Source organism: Tachysurus fulvidraco, chromosome 21, assembly GCF_022655615.1.
Source record: "Tachysurus fulvidraco isolate hzauxx_2018 chromosome 21, HZAU_PFXX_2.0, whole genome shotgun sequence".
NCBI lineage: Eukaryota > Metazoa > Chordata > Actinopteri > Siluriformes > Bagridae > Tachysurus > Tachysurus fulvidraco.
This window is the reverse complement of record NC_062538.1, coordinates 17986003-18004268: the sequence shown is the minus strand read 5'-3', so window position 1 is coordinate 18004268 and position 18266 is coordinate 17986003. Positions and strand designations below refer to the sequence as shown.

The window sequence follows — 18266 nt, the reverse complement described above, 5'->3', positions numbered from 1 at the left end:
TTGAACTAGTATTTGTTAATGCTGGAACTGGATTCACAGATAAATATGGATCTATTCCAGTAGCTTTCTTGATGCAACCCAGGTCATGTTCTGTAGAAAAGGATGTCATACATACATACATACATACATACATACATACATACATACTTATATATATACATACATACATACATACATACATACATACTTATATATATACATACATACATACATACATACATACATACTTATATGTATACATACATACATACTTATATACATACATACATACATACATACATACTTATATACATACATACATACATACATACATACATACTTATATGTATACATACATACTTATATACATACATACATACATACATACATACATACTTACATACACACATACATACATACATATATAAATTACACCATAAAACTTTTTAAAAGTAAAAATTCATGGAACTCATAAATATCCAGTACTTTCTCCGTTTTTTTTTTTTGTTGTTGTTTGTTTGTTTTTTCTGAGTTTTTATTACCAGTAAGGCCGTGAGTAGCACTTTACTGAATGCTGACCAAGATTTTCCACTTTGTTTCCAAATTACAAAGACATCAAATGATTGTCGGGACGTCTGAACGTCTCTGGATCACTTTTATCGCTTTTATTTTTTTCTTTCGTCTCTTTTCTAGTTTTTACATCATGTTTGGCAATCGTGTTTGTCCACCTTTTTAAACGTGTGTACGAGTTACAGAAGGACATGCTACAAATACAGAGAACGCGAATGAACGACGTTCTGCATTTGTTTTTTTTGTTTGTTTGTTTTTGTAGTTTTAGCTGTTAGAAATCTAGGCATTGTATAGCGTGCAGCAGGCCCTGCGCTGTAATGCAACATTATTTCATTTAGTTTCAACCACGTTGGATAAGAATTATCTGACATTTTTCCTTAGCGACAGATCTCTTATTGTTCCAGTTTAATATTCAGTCCTACGAATTCGTAAAAGGACTGTAGCTTGTTCATTATGATGCCTGTAGTGAATGCGGATTTTGTAACTCGGGAACAGAAGTTTACTGCGCCGTGTTTCCATGCAAGTGTTTTAGTGTTGAATGCTTTTAAAACTATTGATGTATGCTGAGTGGTTTGGTTTTGTGTGTCAGATATAGGATAAATCTATTTAAAAATGTGCCTTTAAAAAAAAATGCTAAAATATAAACACTGAAAAATGTTGTTTTGATTATTATTTTGAATAGATGAATTGATGTTTCGATGTTTATGCCTGTTTTTTTTTTTTTTGTTGTTTGTTTTGTTTTGTTTTTTCTTATATCGTTTGTGACCTTTTCGGACGCGTGACGAAGGACAGGCTTTTTGTGACCGTGTGTAAGTGTGTTTGGATTGCATTGTGTGTAAAAAGGGTGTATGATGGATAGTATATAACACACTAGTTCTCAACTTCTTTTTTTTTTTGTATTAGTCAAGGATGTTTTATAATTGATGCTTCACAGTAGATAACAATAAGAAGGCCAGTTACAGTATGAACCAAACCATTTATTCCTGCATTCAAACATTTCCACAGACGCTTGGGTGGTTTGGAGATATTTTTCTACTCTATGCTGATATTTTGTTTCTATTCTAAAATCAGTAAATACACATCCTATTGAGTTAATACTAATTCATCAAATGTTAAATCAATTTAAAGTTGTGTGCTGAGTCTTTATCTTCCGTCGCTGCTGATGCCACGCTAACCCTGAATTACACCGATTCTGTGTATTCACAAGAAAACTTTGGATTGTTTGCTTCTCTACTCCGCATATGTACCACAGAGATGACAGAATTTACCCTGAACTTTACCCCTAAGCACCACTTGTAAATAAAGTTTGTAAATTAAGTTATTGCACCAAATGTGTAAATACGACATGCGAACGCATGAAGACGTGCTTTTTTCCCCCCCTCCTTTTCAACCCACCAAAGAGAGTAATACTAAATCTCCTCCCAGTGGTCAATAAACCTCTTTCCACTCTGTAGTAAGTTATGGAAATGTGCACACTGTTTCCATGTCAATATTTTATTTTATTTTTTTGCTTTGAAGGGTACGATAAATAAATAAATAAATAACTTTGAAATGTTTCTGCGTTGTTTCTTCTGTGGTTTTTAATCCAATGTATATGTCAAAATGTCAGACAGGAAACAGCATTGCTTCAGAAAGACATGCAGTTAATTTGTAGGTGATTTAACCTACCAACGGATGTAACCCGTCTAAGATGGCGATATTTTGAGGTTTACATGGTTTCACTTAAGTAGGAACATGGCTTAGTATTTTTTTTTTGCCATAGAATTAGCAAATACAGAAAATGTACTACTGATATGTGTACAGTTATCAGCAATAACATTAAAGCTGTCTGCGTAATATTGTGTAGGTCCACATTGTGCTATCAAAAACGGTTCTGACTTGTCAAGGCATGGACTCCACCAGACCTCTGAAGGTGTGCTGTGGGATCCGGCACCAATACAATAGCAGATCCTTTAAAACTTGTAAGTTGAGAGGTGGTGCCTCTATGGATTGGACATATTTGACCAGTGTATCACACAGATGGTTGACAGGATTGAGGTCTGGGAAATATGGAGGCCAAATCAACACCCTGAGTTCTGTTATGTTCCTCAAACCTGAAGGTTCTGGAGGTTTTTGTAGTATGGCAGGGCTTTGAGAAATTCTATTGACATGAGGTGTAATTGTTCTGCAACGATGTTTAGGTAGGTGGTACACTGTGTGTCAAAGAAACATACACGTGAACTCCAGAAGCCGAGGTTTCCCAGTAGAACCTCCTTCATTGCCTCCACCAGCTTGCTTTCTTCCCAAAGTGCATCCTGGTGTTCAAAGGTTCTTGTAGGTTCTTTCAGGCTTCCAACACACTGTTTAATACACAGTAGGTATATCTAACCCCATGGCAGGTTCCACCGTAACAACATAATCAACATTATTCACCTCACCTGTCAGTGGTTTTAATGGTATAGCAGTATTTATATTTACTTTTTGTCTGGAAATTGGGTAACAGGGTTGTAGATACAATAAGACAATTGTCAGTCAATGTCACAATGGAATTGAAAATAGTGTGAATGTTTAATGTAAATATATATATATATATATATGTTTGGGAACATTATGGAGAGATTAGGATCTTTTAACACCGATTATTGATTTTTTTTTTTTTACTATTTATTATTAAAGTTTTTTTCTTCACAAAATAAATACAGGTCAATCAGGCCACATACAAAAGCCATCCACTACGGGGATTATTTTTGTGCTCGGTACTGGCAACGCGAGTCTCTCAGTTCTCGCGATACTTTGCGATAGGTTAGAGTGCGCCGCTCCACGTGCGCGTCCATGGCTAAGAGGAAGGCGACACAAAATAGTGTTTCAAGCAAAAAAAAAGGAGATAAAAGCTTAAAAATGAGCTTCTGAACCGCATTAAAGAGTTAAAGCCAAAAGTGAGATGCTAAAATCCTGTCAGCTTGGCGGTGTTTTTAGCAGTGAGCGTTTAAAAGCAGCTGTTCGACTCGAAGGTGAGTTTAAACGCTTCTAAACAATCAACACGAGTTAAATTTCAGTCATTAACCCTTTGTGTGTGTGTAATGTTAATGTGTTGTTTATACAGTCTGCTGTAGGATTAAACGGTTCAGGAAGATGTCTGAAACCCATCACAATCACAGCATCAAGCTGAAAAGAGCTCCAGAAAACAGTGAGGCAGAAAAGGAGGCTAAGAAGCTAAAAACAGACGAGGAGAAAAGGTTCCCGAAGAGAAAAGTTGTCCTGCTTGTGGCCTATTCGGGCAAAGGCTACTATGGGATGCAGGCGAGTCTTTCTGCTTGTCTGTCTGATTAAAGTTACCAAGCTACTGCAGGCTCGAGGAAGTCGTTAGAGATCGTCCTGTCGCGTCATAGGTTCATTTGCATATTCGTTTACATCGTAGTAATGATTTGCATATAGAATACTAAAAATACGTCGAGCGTCCATTCAGCTGAGGACATTTCTGATCGGAAGGTCATGAGTTCGAATCCCACGTCCACCAAGCCGCCACTGTTGGGCCCCTGAGCAAGGCCCTTAACCCTCAATTACTCCATTTACATTTACAGCAATTAGCAGACGCCCTTATATCCAGAGCGACTTACATTCTCATAAATTTTTTATACAACTGAGCATTTGACGGTTAAGGGCCTTGGCTCAGGGTTCGAATCCCACTCGTCATGAGTTTGAATCCCACGTGCACCAAGCCGCCACTGTTGGGCCCCTGAGCAAGGCCCTTAATCCTCAATTTCTCATTTACATTTCCAGCATTTAGCAAACGCCCTTATATCCAGAGCGCAGTTATATCCAGAATCCTTACGTTCTCATTAATTTTTTTATACAACTGAGCAATTGACGGTTAAGGGCCTTGCTCAGGGGCCCAACAGTGGCAGCTCGGTGGACCTGGGATCGAATCCAAAACCTTCCGATTTGGTAGCTCTGAAATTGTAAGTCACTCTGGATAAGGGAGTCTGCTATCTGCTGTTAATGTAAAATATATGATGCATGTTTGAGCATATGTTGTACCTAATGAGGTAGTTTTGCTCTCATTGTCACGTCTGTTATGAATCTGGTGAAATATACAAATGTACAGACTTGTGCATCTGGAAGCAAATGTACGTGTCAGCTGAATAATAGTGAACAAAAGAAATGACCTCAGTACTCCATGTTAAACTGTTGGCGATGACCCAAAATGTAGAATTTCGCTAACGGCGATCAGAAAGTCATCAAATCGAGTGGCAATGCTGATATTGATTTTTACATCTGCGTATTTAAACATTGCTTGCACATTGATCTGTTTTTATTAGAGGAATCCTGGAAATTCTCAGTTTAAAACTATCGAAGATGACCTGGTCACAGCTCTCATCAAAGCTGGGTGTATTCCTGAAAATCATGGCGATGATATGAAGAAGATGTCTTTCCAGAGATGTGCCAGGACTGACAAGGTTAGACCAAGAAATCATGTTGTGTAGTAAACAATTCGACTTGAAGCTGTATCTACTCTTATTCGAGATATATCTTGATGTGTATGTACGTCTGATATGTTGGGATTTACTGTAAGGAGATTTATTCGATATTTGTGGAAGGAGTCTCTAGTATTATCATTTAAGAGTCAGTATGTGTTTCTGCCAAAAAAGCTTTGAGGTGGAAACAGTAACCCTGCTGTATCACATCATCCTGTTGGTACAACGGCAGGGAAAAAACCTCATTGCTCAATGTGTTTTTATTCTGTGGATAATAAAAACATGCTCTATTGATCGTGTCATCTTCTGTAGTTAGCATCAGTACTGTACGTTATTGTGCGTGTATAATATCATGTGTGTCATTATCACAGCTATACTTCATTTCTGACTGCGATCTCTTCTGATTATTTCACAGGGTGTTTCTGCAGCCGGCCAGGTCGTATCTCTAAAGCTCTGGCTGATTGAGAACATTCTGGAAAAGATCAACACTCACCTTCCACCACAGATTAGAGTTTTACGTGAGCCTTTTTTTGTTCCCGGATATTTTTTAATCTTCTAAACTTAATGTATGCTGCGATTGCTCGATTTAAAACAACGCCTCTTCTGACAGGTTTGAAGAGAGTCACAGGTGGATTTAACTCCAAAAACAACTGTGATGCCAGGACCTACTCCTACATGCTTCCCACTATCGCGTTCTCTCCAAAAGACTCTGACCAAGAGGACACGTCATTCCGGTTGGACCCCGAGACACTTCAGAAGGTTAACAAGCTCTTTGCTCTCTACAAAGGCACCCACAATTTTCACAACTTCACGTCACAGAAGGGTCCCCGGGACCCGAGTGCTAAGCGCTACATCACGCAAATGTCCTGTGGAGAACCGTTTGTCAGGCAGAAGGCAGAGTTCGCCGTGATCACAGTGCGAGGCCAGAGCTTCATGATGCACCAGATCCGGAAGATGATCGGATTGGTGATCGCTGTAGTGAAGGGATACGCACAAGAGGAGATCATCGAAAGGAGCTGGGGTGAAGAAAAGGTCGACGTGCCCAAGGCTCCTGGGCTCGGCCTCGTGTTGGAGCGCGTACACTTTGATCGGTACAACAAGCGCTTCGGAGGAGACGGTCTTCATGAGACCTTGGAGTGGGAGCATGAAGAGGACGTTATAGCTGCCTTCAAGGAAGAGCACATTTACCCGAGTATAGTGGAGACAGAGTGTCAGGAGAAGTCGATGATCAGCTGGATGAGTACGCTGCCCATTCACGACTTTACTGCCACAGCAACCGGCAAGCAAGATAACAAGGTGTGTAAATGTGCATTTCAGGATGTGAGTGAGTGTAAGGGTAATATGAATATAATGTGAGTGTAAGTTATTGTGTTTTATTCTTTACAGACAGTTTCAGGAACATTTTAAAGTCTGTGTAAAAACTTATTTAAATAACATTTAATGTGTTAGCATTACATGTTTGTTCATAATTATATAATATATAAATATATTTAATATGAATATATATTTATTTAACATATATATATATATATCATATTATACATTATATTATTTTGTTTAACATTGTTATTGTAATGTTTAACAATTATAGTGTGTGTGAAGATTCTCGAACAAAAAAAGGAGGTGACTTACTCAGAAATCATCAGGGACCTTGATAAAACTGACCTGCATGAATATATGTGGGGGTTTTTTTGGGTTTTTTTTTTTATTAAAAAGGTGACTCTCTTATATTATTTTTTCCACAGGATGAAGAGGATGCTGGAAATGCGTCAGACTGAGACATTTGAAAATCTTTGCTTTTTTTTTTTTTTTTTTTTTTTTGCTTTTTTTATGTTCTACTTTTCAATATATTTTTTCATTTTTTCTTTATTTGCAGGTTTTGTTTCTATTATATTTTATGTTGTGATATATCTATTATGAAATGTATATATTAAATATTAAATTTGAATTTTGACCTCAATGACCTGATTTTCACATTGCCACCAATTTGTAGTCAGTCATCCAAGAGATTTGCACACTTTTGTGTGCTGAGAGGGTAAATGTAGCTAACATTCTCTCTAGGAGCTGAGACTGGCATCGTGATCACTAGGTCATCATTAAAGGTGGGGTGCAGGATGTTTGAGAAATGCTTCAGAAAACCGAGTTGGCCGACTAACAAAACAAACGTGTAGCCAATTAGCAGAAAGGGGCGTGTCTTGTCAATATGCGGCGGAGGAGTGTTCAGTGCGCATATCTGACATTAGCTGAAAGCGATTGAAACATTGACATGGTGGATACCTGCCTTACCTCTGCCTCGGGTTCTAGGTGTTGAACATCGTCTTCTGCGTGAAACTGGGCTAAACCTTTCACAGTACAACACACCATACTACAAACACATATTTGTTTTACCATAGTATTACTCATTAAGTTTATTTATTGATAAAAAATAGCCCCTCGGCCAGCAGGTTCCACCATAATAGTTGCCTTGCTTGTGTATGTATGTGTGGGCGGAGCTATCAAAACGGGTGACACCCATTTGGGCTAGGGGCGTGTTTGTTTTGGTGATTTCAAATGTCAACATTGGCTTTAAAACATCGTACACCCCACCTTTAAGTTACTGCAAAGTTACTGAGATGTTAAAATTTTTTAAATGTTACAAGAAAATATTGGAATATTCTCTGAATCAATGCAAAAACATAAGACATTCTACATAAAGAAATCTGATGGAAAACCAAACAGGATGTTTTAAAAAAAATAATAATAAATAAAATCTCATCGCTGTAAGTTTCAGTAATCTTGTGGTTAGTTATCTGATCGATTACCTCAAAGTCCTCTGTGGAATTTTTAGTTTTGTTTTGTTTTTCACTCTGAATAAAAAATGTCACCAAGCAACACAAAAAACTTGCAAGAAATAAAATCATTTAGAATAAATGGATCATTAGAGAGCTATGGTTTAAAAAAAAATAGTTTGAGACTCTCCTGTAACGAAAAGGCATCATACAAAGACGATTCCACATTAACAACAGAAAAATACGGAAGGACTCGTTTATATGTCTCCATTTAGGAATATGATCCACTATAAGGACCAGCCTGCACTTTTGATGTGCTTCCACAAGCCTTAGATGCCCATGACAATCTCTTTACCCATTTTTCCTTCTTTCAATACAAGTTTGAGAACTGACTTCACTCGCTGCTTAATATATCCCACCTCTTGTCAGGTCCTTTTGTTACGAGATAATATTATTCACGTCACCTGTTGTCGGTTTTGACGTTATGGCGGATCGGTATAAATCTTATGATCTGCTCTAGGCGTCGCGTTCGTGCGTGTGGTAGCCTAGTGGTTAAGATGTCGTTCTGCCAATCGGAAGGTTGTGAGTTTGATTCAAGTCAAGTCACTTTTATTGTCACATCACCACAGCATATGTGCCTAGGTGAATGAAATTCTTAGGATCGAACTCCAGAAGTTGCAGAAACAATTTAACATACAGATAATGAATTGACAGGTGAAAATGTGCAATTTTCTCATAGATATATTCAGTATAATATGTGTGTACAATATGTACAATTAACAAACAGATAATGAAATCAACAGGTGAAAATGTGCAATATGCTTATAATAAATAAAAATAGTGAAAATCTGCAATATGCTCATTCCGAGGTCCACCAAGATGCCACTAATGATCGAAAGGTCATGAGTTTGAATCCCAGGTCCACCAAGCTGCCTCTGTTGGGCCCCTTAACCCTCAATTGTTCAGTTGCATAAGAAAAAAATATCTCTGGATAAAATGGCATGTGCTAAATGCTGGAGATGTAAATATTGTTCACTACCATAACTTTTTGCTTGTTGGAGTTATTGAGTTGTCATTACAATATGGACTTTAAAGGCAGCTTTTTGTTCATGTAGATGTTAATGTAGTGTTTATTAACGTCTAAGCGCATCATGTCCTCCGACCGTACGAGGGCGCTGTGTGCAGCTTGAAGCTCGGCGCGTGTTTCTTCCACAGCTACAGAGCAGACAACATGGCGGCGTCCAGGAGGCGCAACGTGAAGAAGAGCGACGCCGAAAACAGCCAGATTTCATTTAAACAGGTCATAAACACTAAAACAGAGCTCGTTTTACAAAGCAGGAAACATGCGAACAGCGTGTTCGATCTGCTGGAGTACTTACAGGTAACGTTAGCACGGTTTTCTAGGAGTTTATAAGTCTGTTCTGTTGGTATAAGATTTACATTCTGTAATTCTGTTTAACTTGCAGTCCGAAAAAGAGAGAGAAGTCGTTTTTGCAGTCAACGCCTGTCAGAATTTATTCTGCGAGTTAATAGAGAGAGGAGAGCTTTATGTTGGTGAGCTGCCGAAAGAAGAAGAGATTCTCCAAGGTAAATAAATGTAGCTGTAGATTTCATAATAACAATAATAACAATAATCACTTATTACATTTACATGTACAGCATTTAGCAGCCAAACTTATCCAGAGTGACTTACTCTGGACATCAATTTATACAACTGAGTAATTGTGGGTTAAGGGCCTTGCTCTGGGGGCCAACAGTGGCAGCTTGTTGGACATGGGATTCGAACGGATGACCTTCCGACCATTAGTGGAATGAATCTTGGTGGACATGGGAATCGAACTCATGAAATTCTGATCATTAGTGGCATCTTGGTGGACATTGGATTTGAACTCATGACCTGATAATTTGTGGCAGTTTGGTGGACAGGGGATTCGAACTCATGACCTTCCGATCAGTCGTCCAACACCTTAACCACTACCGCTGTTTTAAGTTACTGCTGTTTTGAGTATTTGGAAAAAACCCATCTTTGATGCAAGAGGCCAAAGCATCATCCAGTAGTCCACTAGGATTGTGGCAATGACCTGCAACGATTAGGGCTGATGGCAACAATTCTGTACTTTTGGCCATTTTCTTTTTCGTTAAAAACTCTCTTAGCAGAGGATGGTGTTGATCCATTGACCTCTGGGTTATGGGCCCAGCACGCTTCCGCTGCTCCATTCTGCTTAAGTGCACTCCAGATGGGACTTGAGTCCACAATTCCTGGCTTAGGTGCCAGTTCCTTATCCATTAGGCCACCATTCCTGAGGAGCAGCAATGGCAGTGCTGAGAATAATCCACCACCTGGTTTGTAGTGGTGCAGTAAAGTACCACTAAGACTGAGCAGTTGATGGTTAAAGCAGTTGTTTTGGTCAAGGGCCCAACAGTGACAGCTTATTTGTGCTGAAAATTTTGATCTCAATACCTTCTGATTAAACCCAATGCCTTAACCACTTCTATGCTCTGTGATGTACAGGATGGCAAAAAGTAATTTGCTCTGTGACGCAGAAGGTCATGCACATATTCTTGTCTCACACACAGGATAGTTCCCAGGATAAAAAAATGGATCAATTCAACATACTGGTAATCCTATACATTGAGCAGTGGTTTAGTGTATATCTGCATGCACTGTACGGTCTCACTCATATCTAAAGCCCAGGATACAATGCTCTGGAGCAGTAGTGCTACATACTTCTCTTTATATTAACGGTTTTGCATTTCCTTTACCTCACCAGGTGAGCGAGATGCCGATGAAAAGTACCACATATTTATAAGGCACCGTTATAATAGCTGTGTGGAGCTGCTGCTGGAGAACATGGGCCATGAATCTTACCAAGTAACGGTGAGTGAGAGAACTTGGCTATGAAGTCTAGTTTTGGTGCTTTTTTTAAAAAAAATAAAAATTAATAAACCGTATCTAATGTACAGTGACCACTTCAGTGTCTTGTACATCCTGGCTATTGTGTTGTGTTTGTGCTGGTAGGAGAGCGCACTGTGTGCCTTAATGAAGCTGGCAGCAGCCGAGGGGAAGCATCCTCTGCAGAAACAAGACTGGAGTCAGCATTACAATTTTCCCAGAGAGCTTATATCCGTGAGTCTACATACACCTTCAGCCCGGCTTTAAATCCATCCGCGTTACATTGATATAAATACAGTAAGCGCTGATTATACGATTGTCTTAGTCTTAGTATATCTGTGCTTATGAATTCTTCTTCTTTACACTACGTACACACTGTCAGATAAATTTGAGCTACATGCAGTGTTAAGTTTTGAGTGTGTGTTTGTCTGCAGGGTCTGGTGTGGGTTCTGCTCTCGGAGAAAAAGGACATGGCTCTGCTTATCTCCAGGTTTCAGGAGTTTTTAGAAATGGATGACGTGCGCTACTATGTCATGAATTCGGTGCGAGACAATATACATAGAGTGATGGACCGAAACAAACGGGTGTGTATGTAGAGCTGGAGGAAGAAATGTTCATAGACTTTGTAGACATGCTTTCTCCCCTTTTTGTTTGCTTTTTTTTTTCTCCATCTCTGATGGCTGGACTTTTTATTTTAAGATTTAGTTAATCACGTTTTTTTATTTGTAGACTTTCTTTCTTCCCTTTCTCTCTCACCCTCTCTCTCTTTCTTCCTTTTTCTTTCTCCCTCCCTCCCTGCCTCTCTATCTCTCTCTTGCTCTATTTCTTTTTCTCTCTCCCCTCTCTCTCTTCTCTTTCTCCCTCCTTCTCTCTCTCTACCTCTCTCTCTCTGAACAGTTTGATGGTTGCAGGTTTATAAAAAGAAATCTCATGAGTATCACCACCGTCGTTGGGAGTTACTGATGATATTTTTATTATAAACCTATTTTTATATATATTTAAAAAATACATATACTTTCTAAAAATTTTATTCTACTGATCTGTGTGGCTTTTGCAGGCCGAGATGCCGGTGTACCAAAACAACGTATTCACGATGCTCACGACCATCACCGTGCCAAGCCAGGGCACAGAAATCACCAACTTCCTGACCAAGCAGGAGGGTGAGTCCCACTTTTATGCATCAGTCCTTTAGTGAAATGTGCTTTTTAATTAATTTATTTATTTATTTATTTATTACACTAACACCATTACTACCTTTTCAGCTAAATATGAAGACTGGAAGGCGGCTAAATTAAAAGTGAGTTATTAATATTATTATTATTATTATTACTATTACTACTATTTGTATTTGTCCTCTTCCTGATCCTTTAACCTCCCCCCTCATTCCCATTCCGGATGAAATGAGTATATTTGTTAATGTTTATAATTACTACTACTGCTAATACTATTATTACTATGTCATTTCTTATTAATTGGATTTATTATTATTATTATTATTAATACTCTGGTTATGTCTGTTGTACTTCCCTACATGCTCCTTTATTCATATATTTCCACTCCCACACCCAGTTACACACACACATGCATGCACACACACAAACCCAAATCGTACTTGCTGTTATGTATGTTTTGGTGGTCTTTGTTTGTATTTTTACATCTAATTTCTCTTCTGTAAATATTGTAACTGTCTACTTGCTTAATAAAAAAAAGTAAGTAAATAAATAAATAAAATCTCGACTGATAACTGTGTAGTGTTTAAAGATGCACTAAGTGAAGGGTACAGAATAATTGATTTTTGTTTGCAGGAGCACAAGCGAGCATTTGAGCTAATGTGGCTGACCTTCCTGAAGTACAAGGTAACAGTCAAACTCTCGTATCCAGACACGAGACTTTCAGACCACCAGTAATCAAGGTTGAATGGATGAAATGTTTATCATGGGTTTTGTTTTCCTGCAGTTACCATTGAGCATGTATAAAAAGGTGCTGGTCATCCTGCATGACTCTATTCTGCCCCACATGGGCGACCCCACGCTGATGATCGACTTCCTGACTGCGGCGTATAACGTCGGTGAGTTCGTCCATCACACACACACATTCGTTACGAATTGCTCAACGCAAACGGTTCAGAATAGTAGTAAGAAAAAGGAGGCATACGATAGATTTAGGAAGCCCTGACCTTCAAGAGGGGGTTAGTAAATATATGTATTCATCTTATTAGATTTCCCAGTTAAAAAGGATTTAATTGCATTTAAATAATTGCTTGGAAAAGAATTAGAGAACGATTCAATAGAAAAATCGAAATTGTAACAGAAACTGTAAGAAAATTGTATTTTACTCACCATAATCGACTGCGTGTTGGACTTCAGGCGGTGCCATCAGTTTACTGGCTCTGAACGGCCTTTTCGTCCTCATCCACGAGCACAATCTGTAAGTATGGGGGGAAAAAAGACTTCTGTATGCTTTGAAAAGATTTCTGTAGTACTACGCGACAGAACTCGATCAGCCGAACTCTTATTTATAAAACAGAGATTATCCTGATTTTTACAAGAAGCTGTACAACCTGCTGGAGCCTTCTGTCTTCCATGTGAAGTACAGAGCACGATTCTTCCACCTAACCAACATCTTCCTGTCCTCGAGGTAAACCTTTTACTCCTTCCAATAACACTTGTGATCTGTGTGCTCTGAAGTACAAGCTCACTTGTGCGGGTTTTGTCTTTTCTTCTCTCCACAGCCATCTACCGGTTTACCTCGTAGCAGCGTTTATCAAGCGATTGTCTCGGCTCGCCCTGACCGCTCCTCCGACCGGCTTGCTCATAGTGCTGCCCTTTATTTGTAACCTGATTCGCAGACACCCATCGTGCAGAGTCCTCATCCACAGACCCAGTGCTGCCGAGGGTACGGCATTCGCTCGAGGGCACAAATTATGCAAGAAAAGGAAAATAACTTTCTTAAAAAGCCTTTTTGAAAGTGTTTTTTTTTTTTCTTCTTCTTTTCTTCTTCCTTTTCCTTCAGAAATGTGCACAGATCCATATGTGATGGAGGAGGAGGACCCTGCCAAGTGCTATGCCCTGGAAAGCAGTCTGTGGGAAATTAAGGTAGGCATCATATGAAGGAATGTAGTATTGATGTCTTTTGAGCTTTTTATTTTGGATAAAGAAAGCAGCATGACATCATGTTTTCAGGAGATTAACATCCGTAATTCAAATCACATGCGTGACGTCTGTTTAAATCACAGGGATAATTGTGTCTTCGCAGTACCGATAAACTGTATCGAACCTTATTTGTGCCTTAGTGTTCACTTTTTTTTTTTTTCTTAATTTTTTCTAATTTGTCCTTTTTATTACCAAAAACCAAACAACTCCTTTAGACACTGCAGAATCATTACCACCCAGATGTCTCTAAAGCAGCCAAAGCAATAAACCAAGCTCTACCCGAGCCCGAGGATGATATCAGCGAGCTGCTCGAACTGTCCACGTTTGAGGTGTGTACAAGAGTAATAACATGTTTTTCTAAACCGATGAGCTTAATTTCTATTTTTTGCTTAGAACATTCTGTTTGTTTCTGTAGCTGATGGAACGAGATCTGAAGAGACAAAGCCAGTCTGTGCCACTTGAGTTCGATTCAGCCACCGGTTTGCTTCAGAGTCCCAGAGAAGTGCTGGGCCTCCATTTCTCTCTGGAGTAGCTGCTGATACTGTATAAAGGATCTAATACCTTTTTTTTTTTTTCTGTCTCTGCCTGATTATATTATTGTTCCTTTTTTTTTTTTTTGCTAACTTTCCGAAATTGATAAAGAAATACAGTCAATGAAAACAAATCGTAATTTGTGGCTGAATTCCACATAAAGGGGTGAATTGTTACACACACGTGCACCTGTACATGCAGTCAGTTTTGATGCCTCGGCACACTCAGTGTTATTGGTGTACATTATATATACTGTAACTAAACATTTATCGGTGTAAATATGGTTTAACACTTTAAGTGTTGTTAATATAAAAAAAATATGGGCTTCAAAATACAGTAAGGCAAGGCAAGTTTATTTGTATAGCACATTTCATACACAGAGGTCATTCAAAGTGCTTTACATAGAAATTATAAAACAGTTTATAAAAGAGAAAAAGAAATATATATGAAAAATAAAAAACACGATAAAATCATAAAAACAAATAACAATTAAAGAAAATAAATGTGATTTTAATAAAAACAGTTTAAAGTGTGTTAAAAAGAATAAAACAGGAGTAAAAGTGATTTGGAAAAAAAGTGCAGTCAGTGTGAAGCAGCACAGCGCTCACTCAGTAAATGCAGAGTTAAACAGATGTGTTGTTAATCTTGATTTAAAAGTGTCTACTGTTGAAGCACATCTGATCTCTTCTGGAAGCTGATTCCAGCTATAGGTGGCATAATAACTAAATGCTGATGCACCTTGTTTTGAGTGAACCCTTGGTATCTCTAACTGACCTGATCCTAATGATCTGAGTAGTCTGCTTGGTTTATATTCAATCAGCATATCTGTAATGTATTTCGGTCCTAAGCCATGAAGTGATTTATAAACCAGTAACAATACTTTAAAATCTATTCTAAGTGTAACTGGAAGCCAGTGTAAGGACCTGAGGACTGGAGTGATGTGCTCAGATTTTTTGGTTCTGGTCAGAATTCTGGCAGCAGCGTTCTGTATGAGTTGCAGCTGTCTAATGGTCTTTTTTTCAGTAGGTGAACTGCTTTATAACACCAGAATAATTAAATATTATTATTAATGTAATGACAAAGCTATATATATTTATTCATTTATATAGAGATTAAGAAGCGCCATGGAGGATGATTTTTAATCATCTGCTTCTATGAATAATATCAAGGCAAAAAAGTCATACCAAAATCATGGCCATAAATACCTTACGATGAGCAGAACGTGCTGTAAGTGTGTTGTGGGAATGTCATAATCTATCTTTGGCCTTGAGTCGATCCGATTCGGTGTGTTCCTGCATCATGCCAGTCGTTCATGGGACAGACTCTGGATTCACTGCAAACCTCACCGTATAAAATAAAACAGTTCCTGAAAATGAAAGAAAAGGAAAACAGAAATAAACTTAACAATAACAACAGTACCCATTAATGGAATGGCATTTTGCATGTTTTTTTTTTTTAAACTGGATTGTAGAAGTTCAATGTTCTGTTTTGCTTATTCTTCTTGGACAAAAATCTATTAATTGCTGCTCCTCCTACAGCTTTCGAGTTTTCTAAGCGATCCGAGTTCTGGTACTCACAGTACCGGGTCTCAGATGCCCCCTTTCCACCAGAAAGAACCGGGTGCTGGTCCAAAGTTTGTTCCACTGGTGAGCCTTCTAAGAACCAGTTTGCCTTTCCTTGGGCTTTTTTTTTTTTCTCATTTCAAAACATGTTTCTACTTTATTACACTTTTATAAACTTCTTGAACAACATATTTGGCAAAAAAAATTAATTAAATTAAACTTCAGCCATTAAAAAATTAAATACTTGAACGTCAGTAAACAAAATATTCTAAAAATTTGTGTCTGTGACAAACCAAGTGAACAAGTAAATAAAGTTACAAACATTTATCAGAACACAACAAACTAAATGAATGACAGAGAGAGAACATGTGAGTGAATTAATTAACACTCAGAATGAATAACTGACTCTAATTTGTCTTTAACAATAAATTTAATTAAATAAAACACTGTAACTTAGACACATTGTCAATAAAATAGAACAGAAAGGACAAAATTATATACACATTAATATGTGATGTGTTTTAATTGAGTAATATATTTAATAAGTGTAGTTGAACACCTTTTATAAATGATGGTCTGTTTTATCGGCTTAAAATAGGCATAAATATAGCGAGTAAAGAAAAGAGGGTACGAGAAAAAAAAAAAAAAAAAAAAAGACCGTGTTGATCACGTTACATGAAAGATCTCATCATATCTCTTCAAACCTTTCCTTGGGCTAGAGAGCCATCACAGAGCCGCGTCTGACGTCACTGTATACAACGTTATACAGCAATGTTTGCGCAGTGGCGGAAAACACATCAACAATAAAGCAAAGGATGTTGCTTTACTGTTAATGCTTATGGCTTAGCGAACCAACATTGGCGTTCAAACGTGGTGAATCCTGATTAAAAATAATGTATTAAAATATCGCTAACGATGTTCTCGTTTGTTTTGTTGGTCACAGTAATCCCAGCCCCTGACGCAAGCGGTTCTTAAGTCTAGACCAAAAATGTTTAGGTGCAACTTAAGAACCAGTTTTCCTGGTTCAGAGCCGGTGCTTTGGGTGTCAAAAAACAAAGAACTGATTTTAAACTAGGCTCTGATCAGGGGAACGTCTTCGCAAGTGTTCTGATGCAGCCCCCCCCCAAAATAAATATTTTACCACAACATTGACATGTGACGTATCAAAACACTCAGAGGGGAATTGCATCACTGGTATTCGGATGACGTCACATGCGCGAATCCATTTGCCTCTAAAAGTATTGGCACCCCCAAATAGGGTTGCCACCCGTCCCGTGAAATACGGAATCGTCCCGTATTTACACGCAAAATGACGCGTCCTGTATCAAATCAATACGGGACGTGATTTGTCCCGTATTTTACATAGGTCCACATTATACAGCATCCCAAGCAAATCACCCCACCTGCATTGTGTGGAGACGAGTACTATTCTGTCCCTGATTGGGTAATACTCGTTACCATTGTTGGTTTGATTGATTTGTTTTAGGGTTACGGGCAGTAAATGACGGCCAATCAGAGTCAGAGGAGGGCGGGACGCCGCCTCGCCGGTTCTTTTGACAGTGTCAGATTGACAGAAAATCCATATGAAACGATGCCATAACCTAACATGCTGTCCATCATCAGCCACATCTTAAGCATCCCAGCATCCACTGGTGATGTGGACAGGATCTTTTCTAGAATGGCCAACAAATGGAGTGACAGCAGGAACAGGTGCTCTGTGGAGCTCATTAGGAGTGAGCTCTTGATCACTTTTAACTTTGAGCAGTCCTGTTCAGAGTTTTACTGTAGATGTTTGAAAGACAAACAGCTTCTCAGTGCTGCACGGAGTGACAAGAAGTACACTTATAAAAGAAAGTAGGCCTGACATGCTCCAACACCACACACTACTACTTCTGGTCTGCTGATATTCACTGATACACTGATATACATCCACTGATGCTATGATGTTCATGGAAGATCTTTTGCAGGTTTGCAAGTTATAATTACTAAGTTATGGATCCGTTAAGTGAATCATAAGTTAATAAAATATACTTCACATCTCACAAGTTCCTCCAAAGGCTTATTTTTTGTGTTCTCAGTCACACTTTGTTGGCGTATATTTATTATTGTCATAGCTGTGTATTCAATATGACCACTTAAGTTGTGATAGTGAGAGACTGAGTGCATCTGTTCACACTGATTTCAATAGCAGATATCTTATTATAATGTCCATTGGTATCAATATTAATATTTTTATGAATACATGTTTTAAGTTATGATATACCACCACTGGCACGCCATCGGGACTGTGGTCATCGTGGCCATCGTGGCCCTGAGAGGGTGTGGCAGCTCAAATATCCGTATTTGAGCTCCAGGGC

General features: G+C 38.4%; 2 protein-coding genes across 2 annotated transcripts; both read left to right on the top strand.

Annotated features, from left to right (window-relative positions):
- The first annotated feature begins 3269 nt into the window (after positions 1-3269).
- pus1 (pseudouridine synthase 1) lies at positions 3270-7364 on the top strand. Its single transcript, XM_027176202.2, has 6 exons — positions 3270-3539; positions 3632-3828; positions 4848-4985; positions 5419-5521; positions 5614-6299; positions 6749-7364. The coding sequence occupies exons 1-6, from the start codon at positions 3470-3472 to the stop codon at positions 6779-6781; spliced, it is 1227 nt and encodes a 408-aa protein (XP_027032003.1). The 5' UTR covers positions 3270-3469; the 3' UTR covers positions 6782-7364.
- A 1576-nt stretch (positions 7365-8940) lies between these two features.
- noc4l (nucleolar complex associated 4 homolog) lies at positions 8941-14384 on the top strand. The gene is made up of 15 exons (XM_027176170.2): positions 8941-9152; positions 9238-9358; positions 10543-10649; positions 10791-10898; positions 11099-11248; positions 11722-11824; positions 11927-11961; positions 12470-12520; positions 12621-12732; positions 13031-13091; positions 13191-13301; positions 13396-13559; positions 13677-13759; positions 14032-14145; positions 14232-14384. Exons 1-15 carry the CDS (start codon positions 9003-9005, stop codon positions 14346-14348), a joined length of 1587 nt encoding a protein of 528 aa, XP_027031971.2. The 5' UTR covers positions 8941-9002; the 3' UTR covers positions 14349-14384.
- The last annotated feature ends 3882 nt before the right edge of the window (positions 14385-18266 follow it).

Excerpts from the sequence above, each read along its gene's own strand:
- pus1 (XM_027176202.2), top strand. The coding sequence starts at position 3,470 with ATGCTAAAATCCTGTCAGCTTGGCGGTGTTTTTAGCAGTGAGCGTTTA. Across the intron at positions 4,986-5,418 it reads GATGTGCCAGGACTGACAAG|GGTGTTTCTGCAGCCGGCCA; the intron begins GTTAGACCAAGA and ends ATTATTTCACAG. Across the intron at positions 5,522-5,613 it reads ACCACAGATTAGAGTTTTAC|GTTTGAAGAGAGTCACAGGT; the intron begins GTGAGCCTTTTT and ends CTCTTCTGACAG.
- noc4l (XM_027176170.2), top strand. The coding sequence starts at position 9,003 with ATGGCGGCGTCCAGGAGGCGCAACGTGAAGAAGAGCGACGCCGAAAAC. Across the intron at positions 9,153-9,237 it reads ATCTGCTGGAGTACTTACAG|TCCGAAAAAGAGAGAGAAGT; the intron begins GTAACGTTAGCA and ends TTTAACTTGCAG. Across the intron at positions 13,302-13,395 it reads AACATCTTCCTGTCCTCGAG|CCATCTACCGGTTTACCTCG; the intron begins GTAAACCTTTTA and ends TTCTCTCCACAG.